This window comes from Harmonia axyridis, chromosome 3 (assembly GCF_914767665.1).
Source record: "Harmonia axyridis chromosome 3, icHarAxyr1.1, whole genome shotgun sequence".
NCBI classification, from domain to species: Eukaryota; Metazoa; Arthropoda; class Insecta; order Coleoptera; family Coccinellidae; genus Harmonia; species Harmonia axyridis.
This window is the reverse complement of record NC_059503.1, coordinates 19243184-19270922: the sequence shown is the minus strand read 5'-3', so window position 1 is coordinate 19270922 and position 27739 is coordinate 19243184. Positions and strand designations below refer to the sequence as shown.

General features: G+C 35.6%; 1 protein-coding gene across 3 annotated transcripts in view; it reads left to right on the top strand.

Annotated features, from left to right (window-relative positions):
- Positions 1-27739, top strand: part of LOC123674631 (lachesin-like) — a 115341-nt gene that overhangs the window by 76557 nt on the left and 11045 nt on the right. For all 3 annotated transcript variants that reach the window (XM_045609569.1, XM_045609568.1, XM_045609567.1), the window contains exons 7-10: positions 5540-5678; positions 18615-18763; positions 23717-23803; positions 26715-26765. In XM_045609569.1, coding sequence (XP_045465525.1) covers positions 5540-5678; positions 18615-18763; positions 23717-23803; positions 26715-26765 — 426 coding nt within the window. The remainder of the gene's footprint in view (positions 1-5539; positions 5679-18614; positions 18764-23716; positions 23804-26714; positions 26766-27739) is intronic.

The following is a 27739-nucleotide window of genomic DNA, read 5'->3' as shown; positions in this document are numbered from 1 at the left end:
ATTTTGCCGTACCGCCCACAAAGATCTTCGCGTATTCCTGGAAATCGAATATTCTCGAAGGACTACTACCTGATACACAGATCTAACACATCTGGTACAACCGTCTTGTTCTCGAACTTTCCCAACCCCAGTAAATCTCTTAAGTTTTACAACCGACATGACACATTTTCGACACCCCGAAGAATTACACATCCTTTTTACATTATATGTACAATAACAATTCGTTCCCTGTAAATTCATTGAAACTGTCATGCCCTCGAAACTAGAAGAAACTAATAGGTCTCTAAGCATCCGGTTGATCATCGCAATTATTTACAGGAACAATAACTGGATCCTACAACAATATGGTTTATTCTGTAAGCTACAGGGTATAAACATATAATCACAGAGCTTTTAGTATTGAATATGGACACTTCACAACGAATTGGTTCTTGGTTATTTCTACAAATTTTCTGGAAATTTGTAAAAAATAAGTGAGCTGTTAGGTGTATACCAGAATATCATCACTAAAAGATATATAGCTCTCTTTCAACACTTCAGCTGAATCTTTCGCTACTTCAACAATAATTGACCGATCTCTTTTCACAGCATCAAAACATACTAAAATGAGATTATGTAAGTATATATCATGAAAAATGCTTCATGCAAAATTTTGTCTTGATGGGGTCCAAAATATCATAGAAAATGAGAGCAGAATATCGAAATAAATTAGGAATGCCTTGACATCAGGAGCTTTAAGCCCTAATTCCTTTATGTGATTTGAATTACTGTGGATTTATTCATCCAGTTCATTCTACATTGGTTTCCTGGTATCTGATAGTCAGTCGTGTCATAATAATAATATAGCACTTATTTTATTCTGATTTTTTCAGAAGGTCATTTCGAAGTCAGTCTTCCTTATTCTCAAAAGCAGAAAAGAAGTCACAATTTCATAGTTTTTTTCAGTTCTTTACTCTCAGATCTCTGGATAAGAATATCAAAATCCATTTTCTCGATTGTAGTACACTAATGAAATCTTTATAAGCTTTTTGAAGAGAATCATCTCATCCGAGATTGCTAGTTGTAGTCGATAGCACTTTGTTACTCTCTATAATCTGCGAGTACACATTAATGCAGAGAGCAGAATGAATTATCTACTTGAGAAGTAGTAGAGGACCCCCTCAGTTCTCGACTGGCACTCTTGAGGATACTCGAAGAAACCCGTTGAAGTTCCTAATTACTTTTTCACTGATTCATTAATGAATGAGCAATAGAGCAGCTTGCACCCCTGAACGTTACTTGGCTATATAAGCGTCGTTTCCAGTTCGAAGTGGGCTTTCATTCTAGACTCTGGATAAGATTGCGTGTCCAATTTTATCCACGTCGAACCTAATTGATTTTCCCGAACAATATTCGATTCCTGGAAATATTCTTCAACCAACATATGAAATTCGGAAGATAGAATGGAGATATTTTTCGTTATGAATCCACTGCAAATAACCTTTTCATATAATCCATAGTTTTCGAGAATTTCCTTCAATATCTTTTGTTGTCTGAAAGCGGTTGACTCGAAATTCTGACATGGAAATAGGATTTTTTGTACACTCATGCAATCATGCGCTTATTGAGTTTTTTGAAAAAACAGAACTTTATACAGGGTGTTTCGAAATTGGACGTTAACCTTGGAAGACGTGTTAGTATGGCTCATCAACAGTTTTCGAAATATTGAATTCTTGTGTTTTTTAAAAGATTTCTCACCTAACTCCATTTTTCGTCAAATTTTTCTACGTCGACCAAATTGCATTACAATTTTGGATTATTTTCGTAGCCAGCAAGAAGTCTGGAACTAACTCCGTTAGAATAGACGAGGCAGCGAGAATATTGAGAGTATATTTCAGGCGAATGCTAAGATGGAGAATGGTGGAGTCATTTCAAACATAGTTTATGAATACGTTTTCTACTGAAATTTTGAGTTTAATTGCAATAAGAAGATATTTGATACATAACTTTCCCTTTCAACTTCTTTCTCCTTTCAAATCCAATTCTGCTGAAACAATGCTAGTGCCTGCTTGCAAGTTCTTAAAATAACTTTGTCACAATTGAATTGCGAGATTCGAAAGTTGCAGGAGAATTCATATCAGAAATTCACATTTTGTTCTCAATATACCAGATTTCAAATTATACTAATTTTTATTCGACATCTGATACAGCATAGTTTTGCTTTTCCATACGTATCATATCCTTCTCTTATGAAAATAATACAAAAGTCCTATGAAACTTGGTAAACCTAGAAAAATAAAGTAAGGTGAGAAATTTGTAACGTTACAATTGCCCATTAGATTCTAAGACTGATTTCTAGGAGTGCTTTGGCTTATTTGGCAACAAAATTCCTACCCAGGTTTTTACAAATTGTTTATTTCAGGAAGGTACCAAATCAAATATCAATAAATTGTGAACTCATTCTTCCCAAAGTTTCCGCATCCATAATCAAATGTTGAGTTCACAAGAGCATTGAATAAAAGAAAAGTATCCTGCTATTTTTCATCCACTTTGGATTCCTCACAATAGAACCGTGTTTTTGAAAGCCACTCGAGACAACAGTGCGCACATGAGGTGTAAAATTAAGTTTCTGGTCGAACAAAACCCCCAGGTCTTTATATTCTGTCACCCTACCGAGAAGGTGGCCATCAACGTTATATGGTAATTCACCCGTCGCTGTCGCTGTCGCTCTCTTCCAGTAAAACGACATCACACTACAATTCGCTATATTCAGAGGGAGTGAATTTTCTTTACATCAACGACTGAGCATAATGCTGCCTCCTTGGAAACACTTGTAAAAACTTTACGGTACAAATAGAAGGGATGAGAACATTAAAGAATACGAGAACTATAATGGTATCATAGAACAACCTATGTTGAGATAATTCAAAAACTTTTCACTGTTTAAATCAGATATAGTAATCAATAAGATTATCAATAAAACGAAAAACAGCAAACGGCCATGTTATCTGGTAGGTACACCAATCGAATCGAGTCACATACGTAGTAAAATTTTTCATTCTGTCTATGATATTGTATATCTCGTTTCGTTTTTGAGTTTTGTTGTTATTACGGAAAAATTGTGCAAACTATTTTTGTAGACATTGATGGTAAAAACATAACATATGAGATTTGAAAGGTATTCAGCCAATAGTGCTCGATCGGTCGATAACACTTTCAAATTTTGGGCTAGGAAAATGATTCAAATTTGGACGGAATCAGCAGTACTCAGGACATGATAATAATAATAATAATAAAATTTATTTAGCACCCGGCTTACAAAAAATAGAAAATCAACACAACAATAATATAATCATTCACATTTCTCTGAAGTGGCCATTCAATCTTCCGCAGAAAGCACTCAAAGATGGTGTCGTCATAATTTCCTCTGGGAGACCATTATACAAACGAACACCCTTATAGAACAAGGACTTCTGTAAAGAAGTTGTTCTCACTGTGCAGATATTGAAGTTTTTTGCTGACCTAATATTGTAGTCATAAAAATTTCCTCTTCTTTCAAAGAAATCTTTCAGATATCGTGGTACAAGATCATGCTCTATCTTATAAATTAGGGTTAGATTGGCCTTCTTGATATTTTTTCCACAGGTAACCAGTTCAATTCATTATGCATGACTACTACAGGTGTGCGCTTACTACATCTTAGGATTATTGTCATGGATTTATTCTGTTGATCTTCTACTTATATCTCCTTGTGTACATGATATCAGCAGTGCAGAACAATAATTAAAATGGAGCTTAATGATTGTATTGAAGACTTGTCTCCTGGTCCACTCCGACAAAAAGGCAGAAATACGAGCAAAAAATGAATTCTTCTTCCCTAATTTCCTGCAGAGAAAAACTCAACTGCGGAACCAATACAACACCCAGATATTTAATCTCTGAGACATGATCTATATTCACTTCATTATAAGTAATCTTAAAATAATTTAGAATTTAAAGGCTGGTTCGAAAGTGGCGAAGCACGATACTGTCCAGTTTTTCTAATTGGGAATGCCACATTCTTATAACTTAAGCATATCCATGAAAGTCTGATTTCGAAATTCTCATAATTTACCTGTTGTAGTTTTTGACGTATTCACTTTTTTCGAAATATTTCATGTTTATAATGGTTTTAACTGCAGAACATATCTTGAAAACCTTTGGAGATAATTATACAATTCATTTTTTATTGAGTAAATGATTCATTCTGAAGATAGATCATAGAACTGACTCTAATGGGTTGGAGAAGAAAATATTGAGTATTGTCAGATATATAAAATTTATGTATATTCTCGAATATCGAAAAAAGAACATTCCTCAATTTCATTATTTAATACCAGAGCTGTGCCAAAGCATTATGCTTAGTGCTTTCGAAAGCACTTAAAGCCTTTTTGTGCTCCCGAGCACTTTTTAAAAGCAGTGCTTAGTTATCGAAGCTTAGTAATCCCAAATGTGCTCCCGAGCACTGAAATGCCGCGAGCACTTTTGGGGATTACTAAGCACTTTCGAATTTTTGTCATAACATGAATATGCATCGACGCTTTGGTACCCTTTGATCGCTTTACATGATCTGATTAGTCTTTGATCGTCTTGAAATTCAATACAGTGACAAATATCTGACGCTGGCACTTTTCTGTGAATTTATAGTGCGCAGTTCAGATTAGTTTCATTATGTATCTGAATTAATTTTCAATTTGGGTAATTCTGTTTATATTGTCAACTTTGAGAAATAATAACCTTTTATTATTCGCAAAAATTTACTATTTTGAAACAGTTCGCTGTACTTCTTCTTATAGCCATCCATATTCTTATATATGTTTATAGGAACAATATTTATTCCGATTGAAAAACTTCTCTCTCAACTGTTCCTACTAAAGTGCTTAGTGATCGAAATATAGCATTGCTTTTACAAAGTGCTTAGTATTCGTGAGTTTTTTGTGAAAATAGGTGCTTAGTGCTCGAAGCACTATTTTTCAGTACCCGTCACAGCTCTGTTTAATACATATTTTCAATTTGATATTTCATTTTTTTTACATAAAGTATCGGGTAATTATTCTAATGACATATGTATATCTGAATTATTTGAAGCATATTTCATCATTAGGGTTTTCTTCGTCCATTATATCCATAATAATAAAAAAGGAAAATGTCAGGAATAAGACTATATCTTTCTATCCTCTACAAACTCCCTCAAGCTAAGTTTTGTTTCGGAAACAAAACTCTTCCTTTTTCAAGGTTTACAAAATTTTCAACTTACGAAGATCAGCCAAACGGATGTTATAATATCCAAATAAAATAACTATAATCAAAAAGCATATATCATAGAAAAATTTTTCATTAGCACGTTTTAGGTTACATTATTTTCAATGTGTAGTTTTATGATAAGACGAAATAATAAAAAATTTCGTCAAAAACAATGCGAATCCAAGCGAAATCTCATGGATCAACCCTAAGCCATCAAAATGACATCGTCGAATTAACTGAGTCACGTATGACAATTAATATTTCGAATAACTTACAGTTCCCCCGATTATCCAAGTTGCAAAGCCATTAGTGGGAAGCCCACGAACTTTCAACATGAAGCTGAGATGCGAAGTTGAATCATTCCCACCCTCTCATAATTACTGGATGAAAGAACGTGATGAGATCTTGCTGGAAGGGTGAGTTCACTTCTTTAAATCTATTAGTTGGGAATGAACATGCTTGTCGAAATCGGCCTCTGGTTGAATTTTTTTTTTCATTTCTCCGCGAAAAGTTTGACAGACTATAATTAGCTGAGTATATCTTTTAGATAGAATCATGGCTTATGTATGGCGCTGTTCAGTTATTAAGGCTTTACGTGGTCTTTGGAAGGTTTGTTCTGTTTCATAGAATAACATTGATATAATGATATTATATATTTTTCATAAAATTATATTCTCAGCATAGACTAATTGAATGTTCCTTAACGTCTTCATATTAGTTGAGTATAAGCTCTTATGTGGAGTACCATAAGGTTCAAATTGGATACCATTTTTATTCATTATTTATATTAATGATCTCCTGGTCTTACTCTGTCTAGCTCTGGCATATGCTGATGATGTGTAGATCTACTTGATGATACGTTATGCTTCAGATTTGATGTTGCTCCAGTCAAACCTGCAGTATGTCTGCGATAGATGTTTCTTCAACGAACTAACGTTGATGTGAAAAAAGATTTCAAGGTCATGTACATACAAAAAGTCTACAGAATTATTTAATATAGATACTAACTGACAAAGAACACGGATAGCCAAACCACGCTGAGATCCCTGGAATCGTGCTGTCAGGGGTCTCTGCTGACTTGGGAGTGCCGTAACACCATAAAGCAACTGGCCAGAGGAAATAAGGTGACTCTACTATGGGTACCAGGGCACTGTGGGGTTGAAGGAAATGAGAGAGCGGATGAGCTTGCAAAAAGTGCATCAAGGTTGAGACCTGCTGGACCTGAGCCTTTCTGTGGGATAGGAAAAGACCAATACAAAGCTGTGGTCCAGCTATGGAAGTTGAACAGTAGGACAATCCACTGGACTAACACTCATAGACTTGCTCAGGCAAAGAAATTCGTGAAGTTTTCACCTACTTACACCAGAAAGCTCCTGAAGCTGTCGCGAGCAGAGCTTCGGGTGATGGTGGGACTGCTGACGGGACACTGTCGGTACAAACATCATTTGTACCGTACGGGTAAGTCAGCAGACGAAATTTGCAGGCTTTGTGGATCGGACGTAGAAACGGCTGAACACTTGATATGCAAGTGTCCGGAGCTGGCTGGCCTAAGAACCATTCACATGGGCAAGCCGGTCCTGGATACCAGAGAGGTAATGGCCAAGGCCCCTAGGGAGGTTGTCAATTTTATTAACGTCGTTGACGACCTCCCTGGGTTTCTATGAATGAGTAGGGTAGTGAACAAAAGATCTGCATGGTCGCAGTTCCCGGAAGGCTTACCGAAGCAAAACGACCCCAGTTCAAATAATAATAATAAACTGACAAAGAAACCACAACATTAATTTTTTTTGGTAAAACAGTACGTATATCAAGGAGTAAATGATTGAATTTGGAGTAAAAAATCGTGAAGGTTTTTTCATGTAAACAATTTTTGTAACTTGAATATTGTAGTTTTTTGCAAGTTCTTCAAATTGAACATCAAACCAGCTGTTCGAGGAGATCCAAAGTCGATGTTGTTTAAATGCCTAGAGCGCGTGTACGCCGAATTTATCGCCAGCTTAGTGAATTTGAAAGAGGTCGAATTATTGGAAGAGTAGGCACCGGACGTCGAAGGGGCACCAATGAAGTTCAAGATCAACGTTTAAGACGATTTGCGACAACTCGATCTTTGTCTGATAAATGGTGAGGAGAACTAGGCCATCCTGTAACTATCCGATCGGTTTTCCTCCAGATAAGGTCTTCTGGACTGCAGCATTATCGACCCCATTTTGTGTTACCTCTGACGGTTGAGCATCGCCGGCAACGACGACAGTGATACTCCTTCCTATACTACACACATCGGAAAAGTCTAAGGATATTCTTCGAAATGATTGGTTTTGAGTTAAATGAAAGAAAATTCGAGGAAATTATGTATAGAAGTATTCAATAATTGTTTATATACTTCAAATAAACCGAAATTCTCATAATGAAAAAGTGAAAAACTGAAAAAAATCGAAGTCTCTAAATTGCGAAAAACATAGTAATTATTCTTAGTGATTTTTTATCGAAAATCAATTCAAGTTTGGCATTTAATACAATGTGTGGCCTCCTCGTTGATTAATTACGGCTCTACACCTACGATTCATAGACAAAATCAGATTGTTTAGGTCTTCCTGATTTAAATTTGTCCATTCAGCTGTCAGAAGCTCTCTGAATTCTAAAACATTTTGGACGGTTCCCATATTTGGCGTAATCCTTCTTTGAAGCATGTCCCATACATGTTCTATCGGATTCAGGTCCGGAGATTGTGCTGGCCATGGCAAAACATCAATTCCCTCATTATCCAACCATTGTGTCACAATACGAGCGGTATGGGGACGAGCATTGTCATGCATCAAATGGAAGTTTTCACCAACAGCTTCTGCATAAGGTTGTACAATTGGTTGCAGAATATTTTCCAAATATTGCTGAGCTCTTAGAAAACCATCAGGAAAAACGAGCTCTGTTCTACGTCCAATGGAAATTCCTCCCCACACCATAATTGTACCACCTCTATAACGGTGTACTTCCTGGACGTGTCTCAAGCGTTCTAAATTACCAGATCGTCTCCATAGTCTTATTCGACGAGAATCTGGATGATATCCGAATCTTGATTCATCTGTGAATAAAACTGTGGACCACTCATTGACACCCCAATTTTGAAACTCGCGACACTAATCCAATCTTGCGGCGCGATTTCCTCTGGAAAGTGGTGGACACCTAATGGGCCGTCGGGAATGAAGATCGGCTTCATGAAGACGATTCCTCACAGTATCTCGCCCAATGGTCAAATTATGAGCCCGTTGAAATTCCATAACCAACTCAGGAGCCGTTATAGTGGGTTGCCTTCGGGCGGTCAAAACCAAAAATCTGTCTTGAATAGCAGTTGTACAACGTCCACGTCCTGGATGATTTTCGGCAGGATTTCCAGTTGTTCTGAAACGCCTCCACAAACGACTTATAACACTTTGTGAAACACCCATTCGCTCAGCTGCATCGACTTGTCTCATGCCCCCTTCAAGTAAACCAACCACTCGATTCATCTCTTCCAAAGTTAAATGATGTCGTTCCATAATAAAAAGAAGTTGATAGAAAAATATTGTCGATGTTATAACCCAAAATCGATCTAACGAATGCATGAAATGATTAAAATCAAATACAGAAATTTCAACTGCGACATTCATTTTTTTTATTTTTATCATATCTTCCATATTTTCTTGGCTAGCATATGTATACAACCAAAATTCATTCCGCATGATGATTTCGATTGATAGTCTGCAAAAAACTTGAGATAAAAGCAATATGCGATTTACCATGCGAGATATACTGAAATATCCTTAGACTTTTCCGATGTGTGTATTTATGTTTCACAAAAAAAAATCCAGAATTTGAAAAGCTCTTTCTGGGTGTTTCTTTGTCAGTTTCTTTGTCAGTTAGTATATTTTTCATAATGTAAGCAATTGTAATGTCAATACAAATAAAATATGTGATGTTCGATTGTTATTCGACTCTGGCATCACCTTCAATCCCCATGTCCAGAAGTTGTGTGCATAAAACAGTGAAACTTTAGCTTTTGTACTCAGGAGTACAAGATAATTGGTTAGCAATCAATAATTTGGTGACCTGTCGGTGCTCAGAGGTTCATACTTCTATCTTGTCATTAGTATGATGGGAGATGCAAGTTTAATATTGTTCCCTATTTATCTGTCTCTGGTCGCTCTGAAATGTATTACAAAATTTATCAAGTACATATTATTCAAGCTGACTGGTAGAAATCCATAACGTGGAGCTGATTTGTCTGACAGCATGGATAATATGGAAATATTCTCGTTACTTGAAAGACGTGAGGTGAAGTGTGTCAGATTTGCCAAGAGACTACTGGGTAGCAGAATGAATTCATCATATTTTGTTTTGAAGATATCTTTAATTTGTCCCACCTACTTCATTAGATTTCATTAAAATCCCCTTCTTAAATTTTATATGATTCCAGTCACTCTATCATTATAAAATTTTTCATAGTGTGTGAAATTTTCATCTGCATCTAATACGTAGTTTCAGAGGAAATTCTGAACGGCTATATGAATACGGGGCTGAAGATCCGACACTACCCTGCAGAATTTCAATTTCCTAGGTCATTACTTTCGAGAGTTATTGTGAACAACCTGACGGACAGAATTGATGTCGACATTCATCCTCACCAACAGCCTGCCTACATATCACTTCCCTTTTTTACATACACATTGGAAAAAATTGACTAAGTATAATTTTGAGAAACACCTGAAATGATTTTTTTTCTGAATCAATTAATTTGAACATTTTATAACTAAGCTTATGACTATTATTTAACAATTGAATTTTTTAAAAACACCAAAGGTCTTGAGTCTAGATTTCCAACCTTCAGCCAGGAAAAATATTTTCTAGTTACGGTTGAACGTATAACCATTCGCTGTTGGGGAAAAAAATAAGATTACTGAGCCTAAAGTAGCTATGGAACACTTCGACAAAGCCTTCACAGTAAAATTCCGGTTCTCCTCGTTCAAGCTCTAAGCTTTTGGGAGGTCTCACAAAAGCCTGGAAGAGTCGGGATAGAGAACAGAAACAATATCTTATCCAGACGTATTACCTTTTGGTCAATTCATATAATATTGCTTGAATTTCCTGTCCGCTATATTAGTGATATGAAAGGGTTATTAAACATAATTTATGCATCAATGAATTTATGATTGATTCTTTCAATTCCTAATATTTGTCTGCTTCAGCCATGAGGCAAATTGTGAGAATTGAATTCATTTCGTTGATGAGTTCATTTCGGATTGAATAATGAGCTCTGGAAAAATTATTCACGGGAATTTCTGGTCAAAGGTACAGAAGGGAGCGTTCGTATGAAACATCTGCTGCATGCCATGTTTCAATTGAATTATGGAATTGTTCAACCAGTGAACTGGTGTTTCGGCAATTGAGGATTTCATTTCGAAATGGCTGAATTAAGTTGTTAACTCGATGCTACATTAACCTGTCTCGAATTCAATGTTGATTTCAACTACATTGAAATCGAGGTAGAAATAATTTTTTTTCAATAAAAAGTCATTGAACAATATTATAATCATTTCTTGGCTGGAAGCATTTTCAGTTAATTCTTCTGAATAAAAAACCTCCCGTGATTTTTTTAAGGAGGTATCTACATATGTTTGCTGTGAACATTCTGGAGTTAACATTCGCTATAGTTCTTTCAATCATACTTGAACTACTGCATGAAAAAAGTTGTCTAAATGTTCGTTTAATTTCAAGCCGCAACCGCCACAATCCAGGAGCACACGCTTTTTAAACCCTATAATTGTATTGATTCTTTCAGATTGGAAAATTCACGACGTCAATAGCTTTTTGATATCACATCATGCTACTATCTTATGATTTGATTATTCTATATTGCCGACTTGTAATATACTAGCAATATACTCATTTCATTAATTCCCCTACTGACCGCACTGATATATACTCTATGCGAATCATAAGAAGAATAATAAAGACGTGATAGATGTGCGTAGCAGCAGTCAATAAAAGTAACCAAATCGGTACACAGCCGAAACGTGGACTATTTCAGCCAATAGAAACAACCAAATCAACTCATTCTAATTACAGAGACGATCCGCTAAATATCAGCTTATATTAAAAATACTAACGTTAAAACGTTTTGAACCTTTCCATTTTAAATTTGAAAATACTGTTAGGCAGTACATTCCCTGACTCCAGATGAATTGCTAGAAACTTGGATAACACTTGTATAATCGAAATATTCTGGCTTCCTCCAACTGACTTCAAGAAAAAACTGGTAATCATATAAAAACAATCAATTGAATGAATCTTTATTGTATTATTTCCAATTATTATTTTTATGAGTAAACAAAATGATTTAGTCATGCAGGAAAATCTCTCGAATTTTTGGACCGAGACAAGACGTAGCAAGTGAACTGGTAATTGAAAATTTTCATCACTCAATTGTTTACATGTAACGGGTGTTTTTTTTTCGTGGTATAAAACTTTAATTTGGCATTACTGTTCAAGATGGCGACCAATTTAACAGCTGTCAAGTGATTTATTGTCAATTTGATTTGGCAATTCATCATGAATAGACTCACGCCTGAACAACGATTGCAAGTAGTGCAATTTAATTTCGAAGTAATGGTTCTGTGCGGAATACGTATCGCGCACTACGTCCATTTTATTTTGTTTAGCGATGAAGCGCACTTCTGGTTGAATGGCTACGTCAACAAACAAAACTGCCGCATTTGGAGTGGAGCTAATCCTCACGTGTATGTCGAAACACCGTTACATCCAGAAAAACTGACTGTTTGGTGCGCTTTATGGGCTGGTGGAATCATTGGTCCGTACTTCTTCAAAAACGATGATGGCCAGAACGTTACAGTCAATGGTGATCGGTATAGAGCCATGATTACTAACTTTTTCATTCCTGAATTGAACAACCATTATGCCCAGGAGCTATGGTTCCAACAAGACGGCGCAACATGTCACACAGCTCGTGCCACAATCGATTTATTGAAAGACACGTTTGGTGACCGCCTAATTTCACGTTTTGGACCTGTGAATTGGCCCCCAAGATCTTGTGATTTAACACCGCTAGACTACTTTCTGTTGGGCTATGTGAAGTCATTGGTCTATGCGGATAAGCCACAAACCCTTGACCATTTCGAAGACAACATTCGCCGTGTTATTGCCGATAAACGTCCACAAATGTTGGAAAAAGTCATCGAAAATTGGACGTCCAGATTGGACTACATCTGAGCCAGCCGTGGCTGTCATATGCCAGAAATTATATTTAAAATGTAATGCCACAAGATTATCTTGCGAATAAATAAAATTTATGTCAATCGAATAATCCATCGTTGTTTTATTGCAATTTAAGGTTCTATAGCTCTAAAAAAACACCCTTTACTTACTTCTTAATCGAGTTCGAATCGATACGTCTAATACCCAGTCAAATTCATCGTCCCAAAACCCTTTCTACTCCAACAACTTCACAAAGTTCATTGAAAGCAATGCGGTACACGAAGAGTCTGAAAACAGGTTAAACGAAGGATGCATAATGAAATTTCCTGCCTCAAAAATATGCAACCTCAATATTGCCCCATGGGACAAAAGTTCCCCCACAGTATTCCGACTCAGAATGGAAACATCCATTGTCACTCCGCTTGCTGGAATTGCTCAGCTAGCAATTTCGTCTGGATCGCTCTCAAGTTCAACTCCCAACGTCTTCGAATGCACTAGAGGAGGTAAAAACCGCATGAATTCGCTTTCTAGTGATTTATTCACTGCTATCAAGCGTGGTGTGTGAAGCGCTCTCGAAGATTTTCTAGTCTACTAAGTTCTTCGCAGTGTTAATTCCAACTGGAGGGACTTCGATGATGGGGCGGAAGAAGAATTAATGGGCCGGAAGTTGGGATTGGCCAACAAAGTTTCATCACTCCACGTCAGCTCATACTTGGTCAATAAAAATGAATTCTTATGGAGGACAATTTCGCAATTTTAGTGATAGGGGGCGCGCAATCCCTGCTCAACTGGCGGAAGTGATATCGACGTTACGGTGATTTAAACACTTCAGAACTGTTGAAACTTCTGCAGGATGTGGAAATTGGTTTTCTCGGTTATTTATCGGAGGAGCGTCGATGGATTCTGAAAGTGTGTAATTTTTCGAGATAAAATTCCGTTTCTTCGAGTTTTGGCGGGATATTTATGGATGTCGAAAGTCGTACGTACGGAAACGAATTCAGTCGTATTTCTTATGCCGAACAGAAATTCAACATGTTTATTGACATAGGAGGTTCACAGATAATAGCATATATTCAAGGAGTGGGGTCCAGAATAGATTGATAATAGTATTATTTTCATTGCAGTCACAGATAGGTTGGGAAGTCGGTGGTCTAGGGTTCCAAACACTATTAAAGTTGTCACATTCAGCATGATAGTATTAGGTGTACAACTTTGCTTCCGCCGTTTTGCAATATATAACGGTAAGTGGAAGTAGAAATAAATAGATCGTAGATGTTATACAATAAGCTTAGGTGTTCGTAAACATAACGCCATCGAAATATTAGTCGATTCGTCTCTGCATCATAAAGTATTTCTCGATTAAACACATCAGCTCACGAGCCAAATTCTCATCATTTGCGAGACGTTTCAATTTTTTGCTTTACTATGAAGAAATCTGCGGCTGAGGCTCATTGAAGGCTCTCAAATACCTATGGTGAGGCCGCTCTAAGTAAAAGAACGTGCCGAGCGTGGTTCAACACTTCAAGAACGGTGATTTTGACGTCGTAAACCAGAAGATAAGGTTTTCAAAGAAGCAGAATTGGAGGCATTACTTGATCAAGACTCGTGTCAAACGCAACAAGGTTTGACAGGATCATTGGGAGTGATGCAACAAGCCATTTCAGAACTCCTGAAAGTCATGAGAAGGATTCAGAAAGAAGGAAATTGGGTGCCATATGAGTTGAAGCCGAAATATGTTGAACGGAGTTTGTTTGCTTGTGAACAGCTGCTTGCAAAGCAAAGACAGAAGAAATTTCAGCATTGCATTGTGACAAAAGACGGAAATTGTAAATTGGAACAAAAAATGGATCCATTCGTGCATCGCATCAAAAGATGACCAGTTTTTTTAACGCGGGATTCGTACGCTGCCTGAAAGTAGTAGCCAGCGGTGGACAATAATTTGGATCATATATCTATATATATAACCAGGTTTTTCACAATAAAGCAAGAATTTCGGAAAAAAAAAACGGCGAAAGCCAAGTTGTACGCCTATGTAATAAATATCCCCCTCATACTTATTACTTTTTTAAGACTTATATTAGGCGTTAAAACTCATGCACTCATCTCACTTGTCGGCGTTCTCTTTGATAAACTTTGCCGACTTTCATGCCCTCTGGGACTGCTTCTTGATGTTTCAGGAAAACTTTCCATTTACAATTCTTCAATCAAAATGTTGATTCCTAAGAGGGATGTAAAATTGCGAAATACTTGTGTATTTTTCCAATTAACTTCTATTTTACGATTCAATTTCACCTTTTCCATCTTAAAGGGTGTTTTCATTTCTTAACGCAACCAATTATAATAATTTAATCGTTCAAATTTTATGCAATGCAAGTGTTATCATTTTCTTACTTTTGCAATTTTCCTTTGAATTTGAGGACTTCAAATTGAGGAATTGAAACTAAGCTCCATAATTTCTTATTTTTCGAGCACTCCATAAATCATTTTGTGAATAAAAGAAGGAAAAAGGAATTGTGATAATCAGGAAGTATTTTTTAAGATTTTATTCTTCAGAAAAACTTGAATCAGGTTTTCACAAAATTCAAGAAAAGATTCTACGCAACAACTGAATAAAGTAACAAGTTATTTTACAATTACAGTCTAGACTACAACTCAAACGAAAAAAATAAGAGGAATTTCAAATTTGCTATTTTTGAACCTCTTACATTTTCAAAAAAATAAAAATCCTTCATGGGAATATTGTATCATTTTATAGATTGATTAGACTATGTAGATCACGAAAATGCTTACAGTTGGGCGATCAGTAAATTGTTTCATAAACTATAGGCAAATTTTTCTGTATTTTTTTCCTGAGAGTTATAGGCTTGTATGCCTCCTCTCTTATCCATTTTGTAATAATAATAATAATAATAATAATATCTGAAATTCTCGAAGAAAAAATTCATAATTTTCCCGATGCTGCCACTTCTTCTGGACGTGGGCTACGCACTTGAAACCTCACTATGTTTCAGAGCGTAACTTGAAGTTTGAAAACCATTTCATTTGAGGGGCTGTGACGAATAGTTCAGGAAAATGTAACGATTTTTAGAGGGAAATTCAATTTTTTCCCAAATTTCGAGTTCAAATTTCCTCGAAACCGGGAGCTTTACGAAAAATCGATGAGTGGTGCCATAATTCACTATCTCTGATTAGCCGAATTTCGATCGTACCTGGAAAATTTTTTTGTTCAAAAATTTTCGTAAAATTTTCCAAACTTCTATTTTTTGTCGATATTCCTGTAAAGTGTTGAATTCATAATTTTTTCCTCATCACCTCATAAGGAGAACCAATATGGCGTCCATAAGAAAAAAATGAGTATCGCATCTCTGAAACAATGGAAAACAGAAAAAATCTAACGACACCGTTAAAATCTCTATATTGGATAATAGCTGCAAACCGAAATTCGTGGAGTTATCTCCAGAAACAAATGAATTATACAAAAAAGATATCTCGATTTTCAGTTTTTCCGTGATATCTGGGGAACCATTTGAGATATTTAGGATATGTTCACACCAACACACAATAACGCAACTTTTTCGATATTTCAGCCACCCTGTTTTTCTAACGGTTTTTGATATACCTGTAGTGTCTCTCTAAATAGTTCTAACCCTGTATAATACACCATCCAGTGTATCATAGATTTTGTTTCCATCTAAGCATAATTTTCAAATACAAACGACAAATGTCTTTGTTGTCATTTTATCGTACGACCTTCAAAAAGCAAGATGAAAATGAAATCTCATCTTCTTTACTCCATTGAATTTTCCATGAAATCGTTCGTTTAAAACCAATCAGATGCCAATCAGTACGAAAACCAATGAAAGAGATCGATCTTCGGTGAGGCTGTTGGTCGGGAAAAGTAATTTCAAATTTTCACCGAAATGAAAGCTAAGATGGAACGGGGGCCAGCATTTTTCAATGCAAAAAGAATGAGGGTATCTTCCCAACCTACTGGCCTGTTAAAAAGGCCGATTACGTGCCCTCAGTGTCGTCCTGATATATATTCGACAAGAATTAAATTGCCATGGCTCACTTTTCCCACAGGATCAGGTGATGCTCCAAGAAACATGAACAGTAGAATGCGGGTAAGAAATTGAGAGTAGAGGGTACAAAGGTGAGATGGATGGTGGTGGATGGGCTTGTGCCAAGCGTAGTGCCATTTCGGGATTAATTCAATAAAAGCGGAAAGCTCACGACTCATCCAGTTGTAGGAGATTTCCGAGAAAGCTTCAGGTTTACAGAGAAACCAACATATCACGGTTGAATTGAAATTTGTACATAGAAGCCAATGAAATTGAAATCGTGTGAAGCGAAAGGATTGAATACGATACTTAATGCATCCAACGTCGAGTATCTACTATGTATGGAAACAGTAATTTTGCATAATTTATTGAATATTTTATACGATACTACAATAACTGGTTCACCTGGCTGCCTCATTTGTCACTGAAGAAAATAGTAATGAATCATATTTATTCAGCTTGTACAGGGTAGGCAAATAAGCGAGGTAAGCGGCTATATCTCAGGATCCTCTAATCGTAGAGACTTGCGGTACAAAATTTTACTTATAAAGTGTACAAGAAAACACTCTGGAAATTATTTAGAAGTTCATACCTGTACCGCTAGGGGGCGTAATAGCCATCGTCGTGTAGGAAAATGAATTTTACTCGAAAATGTTTCATATGAAGTTGAAGAAAAAATATCATCACTGTAATCCTTGGAAAATTCTCTATATTTTTGAATAGTCACTTTCAATTTTGCGACATCAAATAAGGGCAGGGGGAAGGGAGAAATCTGTCTGATTGAAATGCCTGTAACTTCAGTTTGACTCAACATTTTTGAGCAAAGTAGATCTCGTCTGAGAGATAATATCTTGTTGATTGAGGACAAAATATATTCATGATAAATTTGATTTTGCTGCTTTCTATAGGGGGCACTAGGTCAGAAGTTTATTGTTTTGTTCATTTTACTCCGAAATTTCGAATATAATGATAGGATTTTATCAATAGAAATTCCATCAAATTTGCAAGAAAAAACCTGCAGGTCGCAAAGCGATAGTTTCAGGTGTTCTGAAGTTATGGCCAAAATCTGATACCCTATTCTCGGTCTCTTTTTCTGAGAAACTAACAAGAGTAGTATTCATTTTTGGCTACCTTCTTTTGTTGTAGAGTTATAAACGAAAATTGGAAAAATGGCGATATCGAAAAATATTTATATATCCTCTAATACTGATGCTAGAGCTCTGAAATAAAAACATTATACAGGCACTTTTTTACGCAGAATCCGGTGGCGTGCTTGTATAATGTTTTAATTTCAGAGCTCTATCAACAGTATTGGCGGAGATACCCTGTAGTTTGTTATATTTTTAGATTAATAAAAATGAGCTGTTTCCAAATATTTTAAGTACTTGTGATCTAGCAGCCAGAATATGAAAGAAATTATTTCTTATTTTTATACATTTTTATTAATCTAAAAATGTAACAAACTACAGGGTGTTACATTCAAACCAATTGCCGCTAGTCAATAAGTATTTTTGATAATATTGTTAATTCAACTAATCAAGAATGTTACGCGTTACTTCATGAGCACACACAAAACTATTGTATTCTTGTCCACCCTGTACCAATTGGAATCAACATGTGATACATTTTTGGAATCAGCTCAGCTAGAGTAATCGGAAAATTGAGACAAAATGGGGGTGTTCTATTCAAAACAAATGACGGTGACGTCATGACTCGAAAGTAATAAGATCATTATTTTAAAATACGGTATATAAAATAAGAAATCGACGTATTTCAGGATGATTTCAAAAAATGGTCTGTTCAGCTAAAAATGAATTTGTTTCATACTTTACGGACACAGTGTATATGGATGAGTGATGTTTCTAATTCATCTAAAATTTCAATGAAACCACTTTTTTTGAACTAGGGGTTCGTACTACAGACCTCAATAGGCGGGACATAATAATATCAGCAGCAGTAACCACTAAGCCAGAGAGCCAGTTGGTTGAATTCATTAATCACCTCATTGCTGTATTGTATTGTGTATGAAATAAATTGTTTTATTTTCAGAGGAAAATATTCAATAGTTGAAAAGAGGAGTGGAACCAAGTGTGCCATGATTCTCACGATCCACAACGTGTCCCACGAAGACTTTGCAAGTTACAGCTGCGTAGCTGCAAACATCAAAGGAAAATCAGACGCGACCATTCGTCTCTACGGTGAGTGAGAACTTTTCCACTTCTATATTAAACAAACATTTCTACGGTTGACTTACTCTCTCATATCAACCATGTTTATCTTAAAGGAACAATAAATAATTAATGTTGGAACAGAATGGTCGAAACGAAGGTTTGTGTTGTTCCTTATCTAACAGGAGGTTTGTTCCGAGCAAGCTTAATTGAATAATTAATTATCGCAGAAATCTCTCCTTTTCTGCATAACGTAGACTGATTTATCGTTGGGTTTTTAGGCAGAACAAAAGGAGTTGAAATGAATTCTGAAGATGAAAACTTGTTCGTGATAAATTGAGCTACATTAAAATACAAGAATTTTCGGTGAATTCCAAAGATGAAATGTTGATGGGTACTCTCGGAAGTGTTGAAAAGAATTCGCTAATGAAGCTGAACTTTTCGGATTCAATTTCCTCTTACCCAATTCTCAGTTCGAAACTATTGTTTCAGAGGATTTATAACTTTGATAGCATAATTTTCGCAAGAGGATCCTTGCAGTTATTGATAAACTCGAATCTTAATTGAAAGAGTTCATCAACGAGAAAGCATGTGAAAAACTATATTATTTCCTCTTCAGATATGTATGATTGATTTCAAATAGAAAATGAAATGATTAAAATATTTCTAAATACACCAACTTAAGTTCAACCTATTGGCTGAATTTTCTTGCATTTTTGAAATTTCTTTTGACATCGACGCGCAGAATCTAACCTTCGCCAGAAATGAAACATTTATTGTTTTTGCGATATTCTTCTCGAATTTTATCTGATTCTCGTTAAGCGATAAATACAAAATTCCGTTTGAAACAGGAAATTGTTATTCTTGCGGTCATATTACGAAATTCCTTCTGGAATTTCATCAATTAAGCCTGGTTTATATTAGTATAATAAGTAGTAGTAGAGTTCACCAGCATACTTTTTCTGAAATACTTTACTCTGCTCATTTTCGAAGATTTCGAAGAGTAACTGTTCTCACGTTTGTTAGTAATTTGAAAAAAGTTCGATTTAACGTGCGTCTTAATGAACAAGCAGATAAGGCAAAAATTCCGAAAAGTTATTGAACATTTCAGGTGCGGGCTGCAGATTTCTTATTAAATGAATTTGATGAAGTTATAGAGGAAGAAACTAGATGAATAAAATTTTGGTAAAGGATAGGATTAAGAGACGTGAAATATTTTAAGAGAACTGGCTTTAGACGACCAAGATGTTTTGAAACACTTCTGAATTCAATTGAGTCGAATGTTTAGAAAATCAATCAGGGATGCGATACCAGCAAGTACCTGAAGTCCACAAGCGGCTAAAAAGACAAATTACCCTCAGATGAAATCAAATGTGCGTCTGCTATAAAATCAACAAACAAACTGGTAAAGTAAGATTATGGAAGTGGGGGTGGGATAGTCGAGTGAACTATTCCATACGTGCTATCCACTTCACTCTCCTCTGCATTATCTGTAGTACTCTACTATTGTCACTAGCACAACCTTACTTGATTCTAGTAGAGGAATAAAGACGGTCACTCACGAGGCACCCATGGTCGAACGTTCGGATCATTTTACAGTCGGGCAGCTCGGGACACGGACGCACGACTGTAAATCAGAGAATGAACTTGACTGCCCGACTGGAATCTCTTGGGTGCCTGGCTTCCAGATGCTCGAGAAAATGCCTCGTGAGTGGCGGGCATAAGCACTACCACTGAACTCTACTACTAATTACACCAATGTAAATAATACTTTAACTAAGAATATTTGAGATTCGAACCAACTCAAATTTTTTTATGTTTTTTCGTTCGAGGCTGCGGTCACTATTTGCGGATTGAGGAATAGAGTTTACCCAAAGCTCAAAGTTTAGGGAAAACCGGAGAAATACAAGCATTTTAACGAAATGATATATGATGTAAGTGAAGCGTATGTAACAAATTTTCAGTAACGAATGCCTTATATAATTTTTTCGGCAACCGTCCAGGAAGTGCTCACTTCCCGGACGCTTTTTCTCTGAGAAAGTAGCATTTCCCGGCCTAGTCCGGAAAGTACGTACTTCCCGGACTAGGCCGGAAAAGAATCATAGAATCCATAACAACCGAGATAACGGCTGACAGTTCATATGAAATTAGTTGTCAAAAATTTGCATGTTTTTTGATCGCAATCGTAATAAAATATGGAAAGCAGCAGCGATAGTGTTATTTTACATGGTTGCCGAAAAAATATTGTACGCAACACGCCCGAAAATGGTTTTTTTGGACTCACAGACTTCCAGGACTCGCTTACGCTCGTCCTGGAATTTTGTCTATTCGTCCAAAAAAACCCTATTTTCCGGACTTGTTACGTAAATTACTATTCTTCGAGTTGACGAGTATGACGAATATTTCCCTGAAATATTCGAATATATATGTTGAAACATTTTGCTCAAGCTAAATTTCATTATCATATAAGAAATCTCATCAGTTTCAACAAGTTTTATGCGGCCAGGATATCAGAGTTTCCTGAATAATAACATACGAAACTCCTTCGACTCTCGAAATTCCCCTCATTTTCCATGAAACCATTCCGGAAAACTCATCAGAACAGCTATGCATTAATAAAAATGGAAATCAAGCATGAATTCTATCTAACCCGACTTGCTCTACCCTCCAGTCATTCGTAAAAGATTATAAATTGTTCAATTCGTATGTGAAGAAGGCGATTCCATTTAATTTATGAGCATCACCGGAAAATCCCTGCAATGCTCTTTGGGGTTATGGAGTTGACTCAAATCTTCACGGATTTTTCGTTTTATGCACGTATTCCGAATTACATCTTACGGAAATTTACTGAGTGAAGGCTTGCTCGAGATGAATTCATTGAAATTCGCTCTGACATTATGGCTTTTAGCTACTCACAATAAAATGAAAATTTGATGTATAGAGTTTTGCAACTATGATGGGTATTGACATACTCAGTGATCGTTTCATCCTGAAGGAATAATTTTGCGAACAGAATGGCCATATTTGAAGATATTCACGATACGATATCGTTTAAGTTTGCATGAACAAATTTTTTTTGTCATTTTGTTTGCGAACAAAGTGGCTCATGAAACCTGATTGGTACAGGACTTATATTGAACGACAGGACTTATATTGAACCTTAGTTGAACGTTACAAAATACCTCGAGTTCGAAGACGTTGAATTGTAATCATACAAGCCAATTTTGACAGGGGTAAAAATGTTGCCTATCGAGATGTTGGTTTAACCTTTGGTGAAATTGTTCGTCATGTTAATTGTACTGGAAAGAGTGCAATGAGCTTTTGTTATGAAGGTAGAGAAACACGAAGAAGATCAACTGGTCAACCGAGGCGTGGCACAGTACGTCATGATACAGTCACTTCAGGCAGCTAGCTCTACGAGATCGTTTTGCTTCTAGCTGTCAAATCGCTGAACAATGCTTCGAGAAAAAAGATAGACCTTGTACTGAATGTACATCATATCTATCTAATACTGTTCACGATTGGTGCTGCTTTGAACAGCGGATCGCTCGGCATCAATGGAAAATAATGTCGTATTCAGCGACGAATCACGATTCTGTCTTGGTATGGAAGATGGCCGCAGATGGGTAAGGCGTTGTCAAAGAGAGACGTCATATTGTTGTTGAAAGGACTCTTGGTGCAATGGTTTGGGATGTTTGTGGAGCTATTTTCTATATTAACCGAATCACTACTTCCTTCTATACGAGGTTGTACGTTATGATGAAGATGTCCTGCAAAACTGGTTTATTCAAATGGGCACTAGAAGTCCTTTCTGAGCAAGGCAACGACATCCCCATATTGCTCGCGAATTATGGACTTCCTCAAAGTAGCTAACGCTCACGTTTTGCTGTAGCCACCCTATTCATCTAATAAGAATCCCATTGAACATGTGTGGAATATGATGGACAGTCCAAATTACATCAACTCCCATAGACTCTGACACATTTATTTCACGAAGTTCGAGTTGCTTCGTTGCTTGGATCGAATTGTCACAAGCAGATATCAACTATCTACTTTCACCGATGGCTTGAGGTGTAGAATAGTGTATCCAACTAGAGGACCATCATTAATCAGACATTATTAATTTGTTTTAATTAAATATCAATAACATCTCCTGAAAATGTTACCGAATCATTATTTATGTAAGACTAGGTATCACATTGCGAAAAAAATCAAGTTCACGAAGTTATTCTTTCTGGGTGCCACCCTCCTAATATCACTGAATATATTTCCTGATGTTAAAAAAAAGAAAAAATAAATATGAGTTTCAAAAATTTAAAGTGATTCGTTTCCATTGTCCACATCCACTGCAAGTTACATGAATTGAAAAAGACATCAAATCTATGACGTTGATGAGGTAAAAAAGATAGCTATATACTTTGATCAGGGTAGGGAAGGAGCAAACCAGCAAGGGGTAGAAAAATAAAAGAATCGACTTCCTATATCTGTCATATCAACCATAATGGTTGGTTATATCAATGATTTAATGATCAGTAATATTAGATCATACCAAATAATATGTGTAATTCCACAGAATGAAATATTATTCTAGTTATACTTCTACTAGGCGCTAAGGCCAATTTATGCAAATGAAACGAAATTATTTTGAATTTGAATACCATTTCTGAGAACTGAATAATTCCTGCAGGTATTTACAAAAAATTAAAACGAAACAGGAAACATTAACCATTCAGTTCATTCATCTGGACCACGGAATCCATTCATTGTATACTTGATGAATTTCAATATAGTAGGATTTTTTTTTCGAAACCACCAATTTTCGAATACATACGAAGTTTGATCTAACTACTTATTTTCAATTATACGAAAATTTTCTTACAAATAGTCTTCACCTCACAGAAGTATGTTTGATTAATCATGTTTGATTGATTATCGTTCCAATATTTTTCAAGACTAGTTATTCACAATACCTTTTTTTTTCAGAGATTGTGCTGACGACTACTACAACAACTACTACCACAACTACAACCACGACTACTCCATCAACTACTATAACTAATCTTATTCTTGGTGAGTTGAACTTTGAACAATATTGATAAATCAACGCATGTTGAATTTATAGTGAAGAAATGTCCGTTTGAGAAATACCCATTTATAAAATAGTTTGGCATTTACTCCTCTGTGTTACACTCCCGTTGGTTGAATTACACATTATCAGAAATCTGATAACCAGGTGCTATTTTGTAAGATTTTCTCGTTTATTTTATCAAAATATCGAATGAATGTACACTTAACTTGAAATTTCTCTGATCGGACACATGGCAGACAGGTAATCATTCCTAGGCTAATATGTTCTATCTTAAGTCATTCTAGCAGAAATATTGTAATATTTTGATTAATCTGTACTATAATTCGAAGGAAATAAAACAAAAATTGAATGTATGAGATTTTCAGTAACAGGGCATTTTTAAAATCTAATTTGCCTATTTCGGACGTAACAGACATTTGAGTTGAAATATACACGATTTTTGAGCATTTTGATTTTTATGTCATATTCTTTGTAATTCTTTTCCGCCAAAAAAATTCGGAACAAATCCAATCATTCTGCGAATGTTATTGTGTGGTTCAGATAGATCAGAATAACTTTGCAATTTTCCAGCGGTTCATTTCTCACCATTCAGTTATCATTGCGAGTTTTCCGCGGACGTAGAGAATTCATTTTGATTTATATCATCAGGGAGTCAAGGAACATTTTTGTCTCAAAATTGAAAAATTACAAATATTTTGGGCCAGACAATATCCCACTGCTCTCCTAACTAATGATCATCTAATCAAAATATTCATTCATATTGTTTTCTAAATAGGAAACTAAATATATTCGTCTTGCGGATACCATGTGTCGAAAATTACATTCAAATTGCCAATCATCAACAGGGATTACTCAGGAAAATCAACATTTCTAGCAAATAAACATTAACTACATTCGTGAGTAGTGGCGAACAAAAACAGCTTTAGGTTTACGTAGAATGTGTTTGGATGTGGTAATTTCGTTAATCAATATGTCGAACCCATCAGAAACCCAGATAAATTTCTCGAGCTCTCGTTCTCCTGAACAATCACTATACAGGGTGTCCCGGGAAGAATGCGACAAGCGAATACCATAAATTAAAGTCATCATGGAGGACCCGTATAAAGATGTTTCAATCGCCTTGGTGCCTTCGTTGGGGATATACAGGGTGATGTTCATCTTATGAGTGAAATTTTACAGTTCAATAACTCTTTAACTAATCGACCGAATAATTTCAAATTTTGAGGTTTTGTAACCCTTTCCTATCGCCTATCGGTCGATTAGTTAAAGAGTTATTCAACAGTGAAATTTCACTCATAAGATGAACATCACCCTCTATATCCCAAACGAAGGCGCTCAGGCGATTGAAACCTCTTGATACGGGTCCTCCTTGATGACTTGATCCCGGGACACCCTGTAAAATCTCCTCACGATGTCTATATTTTTCGAATTTTAGCTGGGAAAGCTAACAACAACAATTTTGAGCTTCTTGCAAAATTCAATTTTGATAGCGAAATGTATATCGCAAAAAAAAATAATAATAGTAAAGGCCATCATTGAATTCGTTGAAGAGAAGAGAATTTAAAAGAGTAATTTCTACAAATATATTTGCGGAAATTACTTTGTTCCAATATTTCTACGAATATACAAATCCAATAGTAGTCAATTTTCCAAAATCCGTTACAAAAGTAACACACAGGGTTAAGATTTCTAGTGTTGATAAAATATCCATTTCACACATCGTGTAAAATAACCATGAACAATTTAAGAAATCAGGAAAGAAAAAACCACTATTTTTGTCATACAGGAGATTTTGAGCTTATAAATAATTAAGAGGGATTAACACCACGTGGCTTTCCGCGTATCAGTGAAACATTAAGTACACATTCATTTTCACTCTGGCGCTTGGGTGATGACCGAACTTTATACGGTGTACAAAGTTGTACATTCACTTCTTCCTCTTTACGGAGCATATAAGGAGAGGGCGACGGTGGACTATATTGTTCACCAAATCATATTATAGTTGAAATACTTTTTTAATGGTTTTCGATTCTGTTTTTTTTTTCACGAATATCCTAAAATATATCAGTGGTTTGTATATCATCAATTCTTTTGAGGAAAACGGAAAAAGGCTCATTTTTAATGAGCATTCGATTTGTTCTTAATGACATTCTAATTCGTTTTTAATGAGCATTCGATTTGTTCTTGATGACATTCTAATTCGTTTTTAATGAGCATTCGATTTCATTTTGATTACATTGTGATTAGTTTTCAATTTGTATTTCTTGACCTTTTGATTTGTTTTTAATGAGTTTCTTTTTTGTTTGAAATGACAATTTGATTCGTTTTTATGAGCTTTTCGAATGTTTTTAATGACCTTTTGATTGGTTATTAATGTGTTTCAGATTAGTTTTTTATGACATTCTGATCCGTTTCAATGAGCTTTTAATTTGTTTTTGATGACATTGTGATAAATTTTAATGAGTTTCTGATTTGTTTTCAATAATTCTGATTTTTATTCAATGAGCTTACATTTTTTTTCATTTGCAAATTAAAAATATTATCATTCCACGTTGTAAATTAGTAGATTGAAGAAATTATTTGAAAACCCAATAAAAATCGGTGGTAGTAAGGGGAAAAATTTGTTTTGAACTGGTAGTGGAATCCCCCCTCAAAATGAAAATATCGACCAGCTTGCAAAATTTATTGTTGATAGCGTTCTCATAACTATAATTATATCAAGTAGAATATGAAAGAAAAAACTGTGCAAGTAAATTTAAAATATGATAACAATTTCAACATTTATGAAATTTTTTTGTGAATTGGGTTATCGGAATAATAAAAAATTCGAACAAAATATAATTGAATCCAACAAGTTTCCACATATTCAACAATGACATTTTTTTTTCACAGAAATAACAAGAAGTAGCGAACGGCCATCGAATTCCATGTCGAATTTCATTGGTAAGTCTCACATAAATGAACCAATCAATCAAGCAACCGCTATGCATTGCCAAATGATCCTCACATATGTTGAATGAAAGCCAGGACTGTATTTTCTTTGTTTGCAATGAATTCCTGATGAACGCTCAATTGGATCCGACTAATTACAGCCCATGCTTCATTTGATACTCTTTTGTGACCATCATCGAACGCATTCAGGTTTGATACGAATTCCCCCGGATGATGATATGTAGTTGTGACAGTTTTTCAACATGATGTGACTCAATTGAATAGATTGAATTTATCACAATTGGACTAATTATTTTACACGGTGTGAATGCTCTTCATAGCCCTTGAATGGAAATCACCATAAAGGATCAAAATTGTTTGCGATGAGTAGTGTTGAATTGAGTTTGTGTTCGATATTCACAATGAAAAATTTGAAAGTCAAATTATTACGTAACCATTTGAATATGATTCAAATATGATAATAAATGAAACTCTTATGTTTCGAAATAAGACAAAAGGATTTGTAATAACCCTTTGAAATCCGAAAAAGTTACATCTCAGGACTGAAAAACAATATTTCCTAAATTTTGGAAATAATACATTCACTTTTCGTTTTCGATATTTCTCGAAACATTTTCAAGAAGAATAATATACAGTGTGGTCCAACGAAAACTTAACACCTCGATATTAAGGCTTTGAAATAAAAATGTGGAAAATCGCTCGACATTAAGCAATTCTCTACTATTGTTGGCTCTTCTTAACACTTCTTCATTTGTGTTGTGTGCTGTCCAGGGAATTTTGAGTATACGTCTAGTATATTAGCCACACTATATAGTAGGCCAATTGAAAAGTCCCCGGTCTGATGCACAGATGGCGGTGGTAGTATTGAATCCATATGACTTTTAGTTAGTACCAACCTTCAAACGATACGTGTCAAAATTGACAGCAGTCCGAACATTAGTTCGTGAGATATCGAGTTGTGAGTG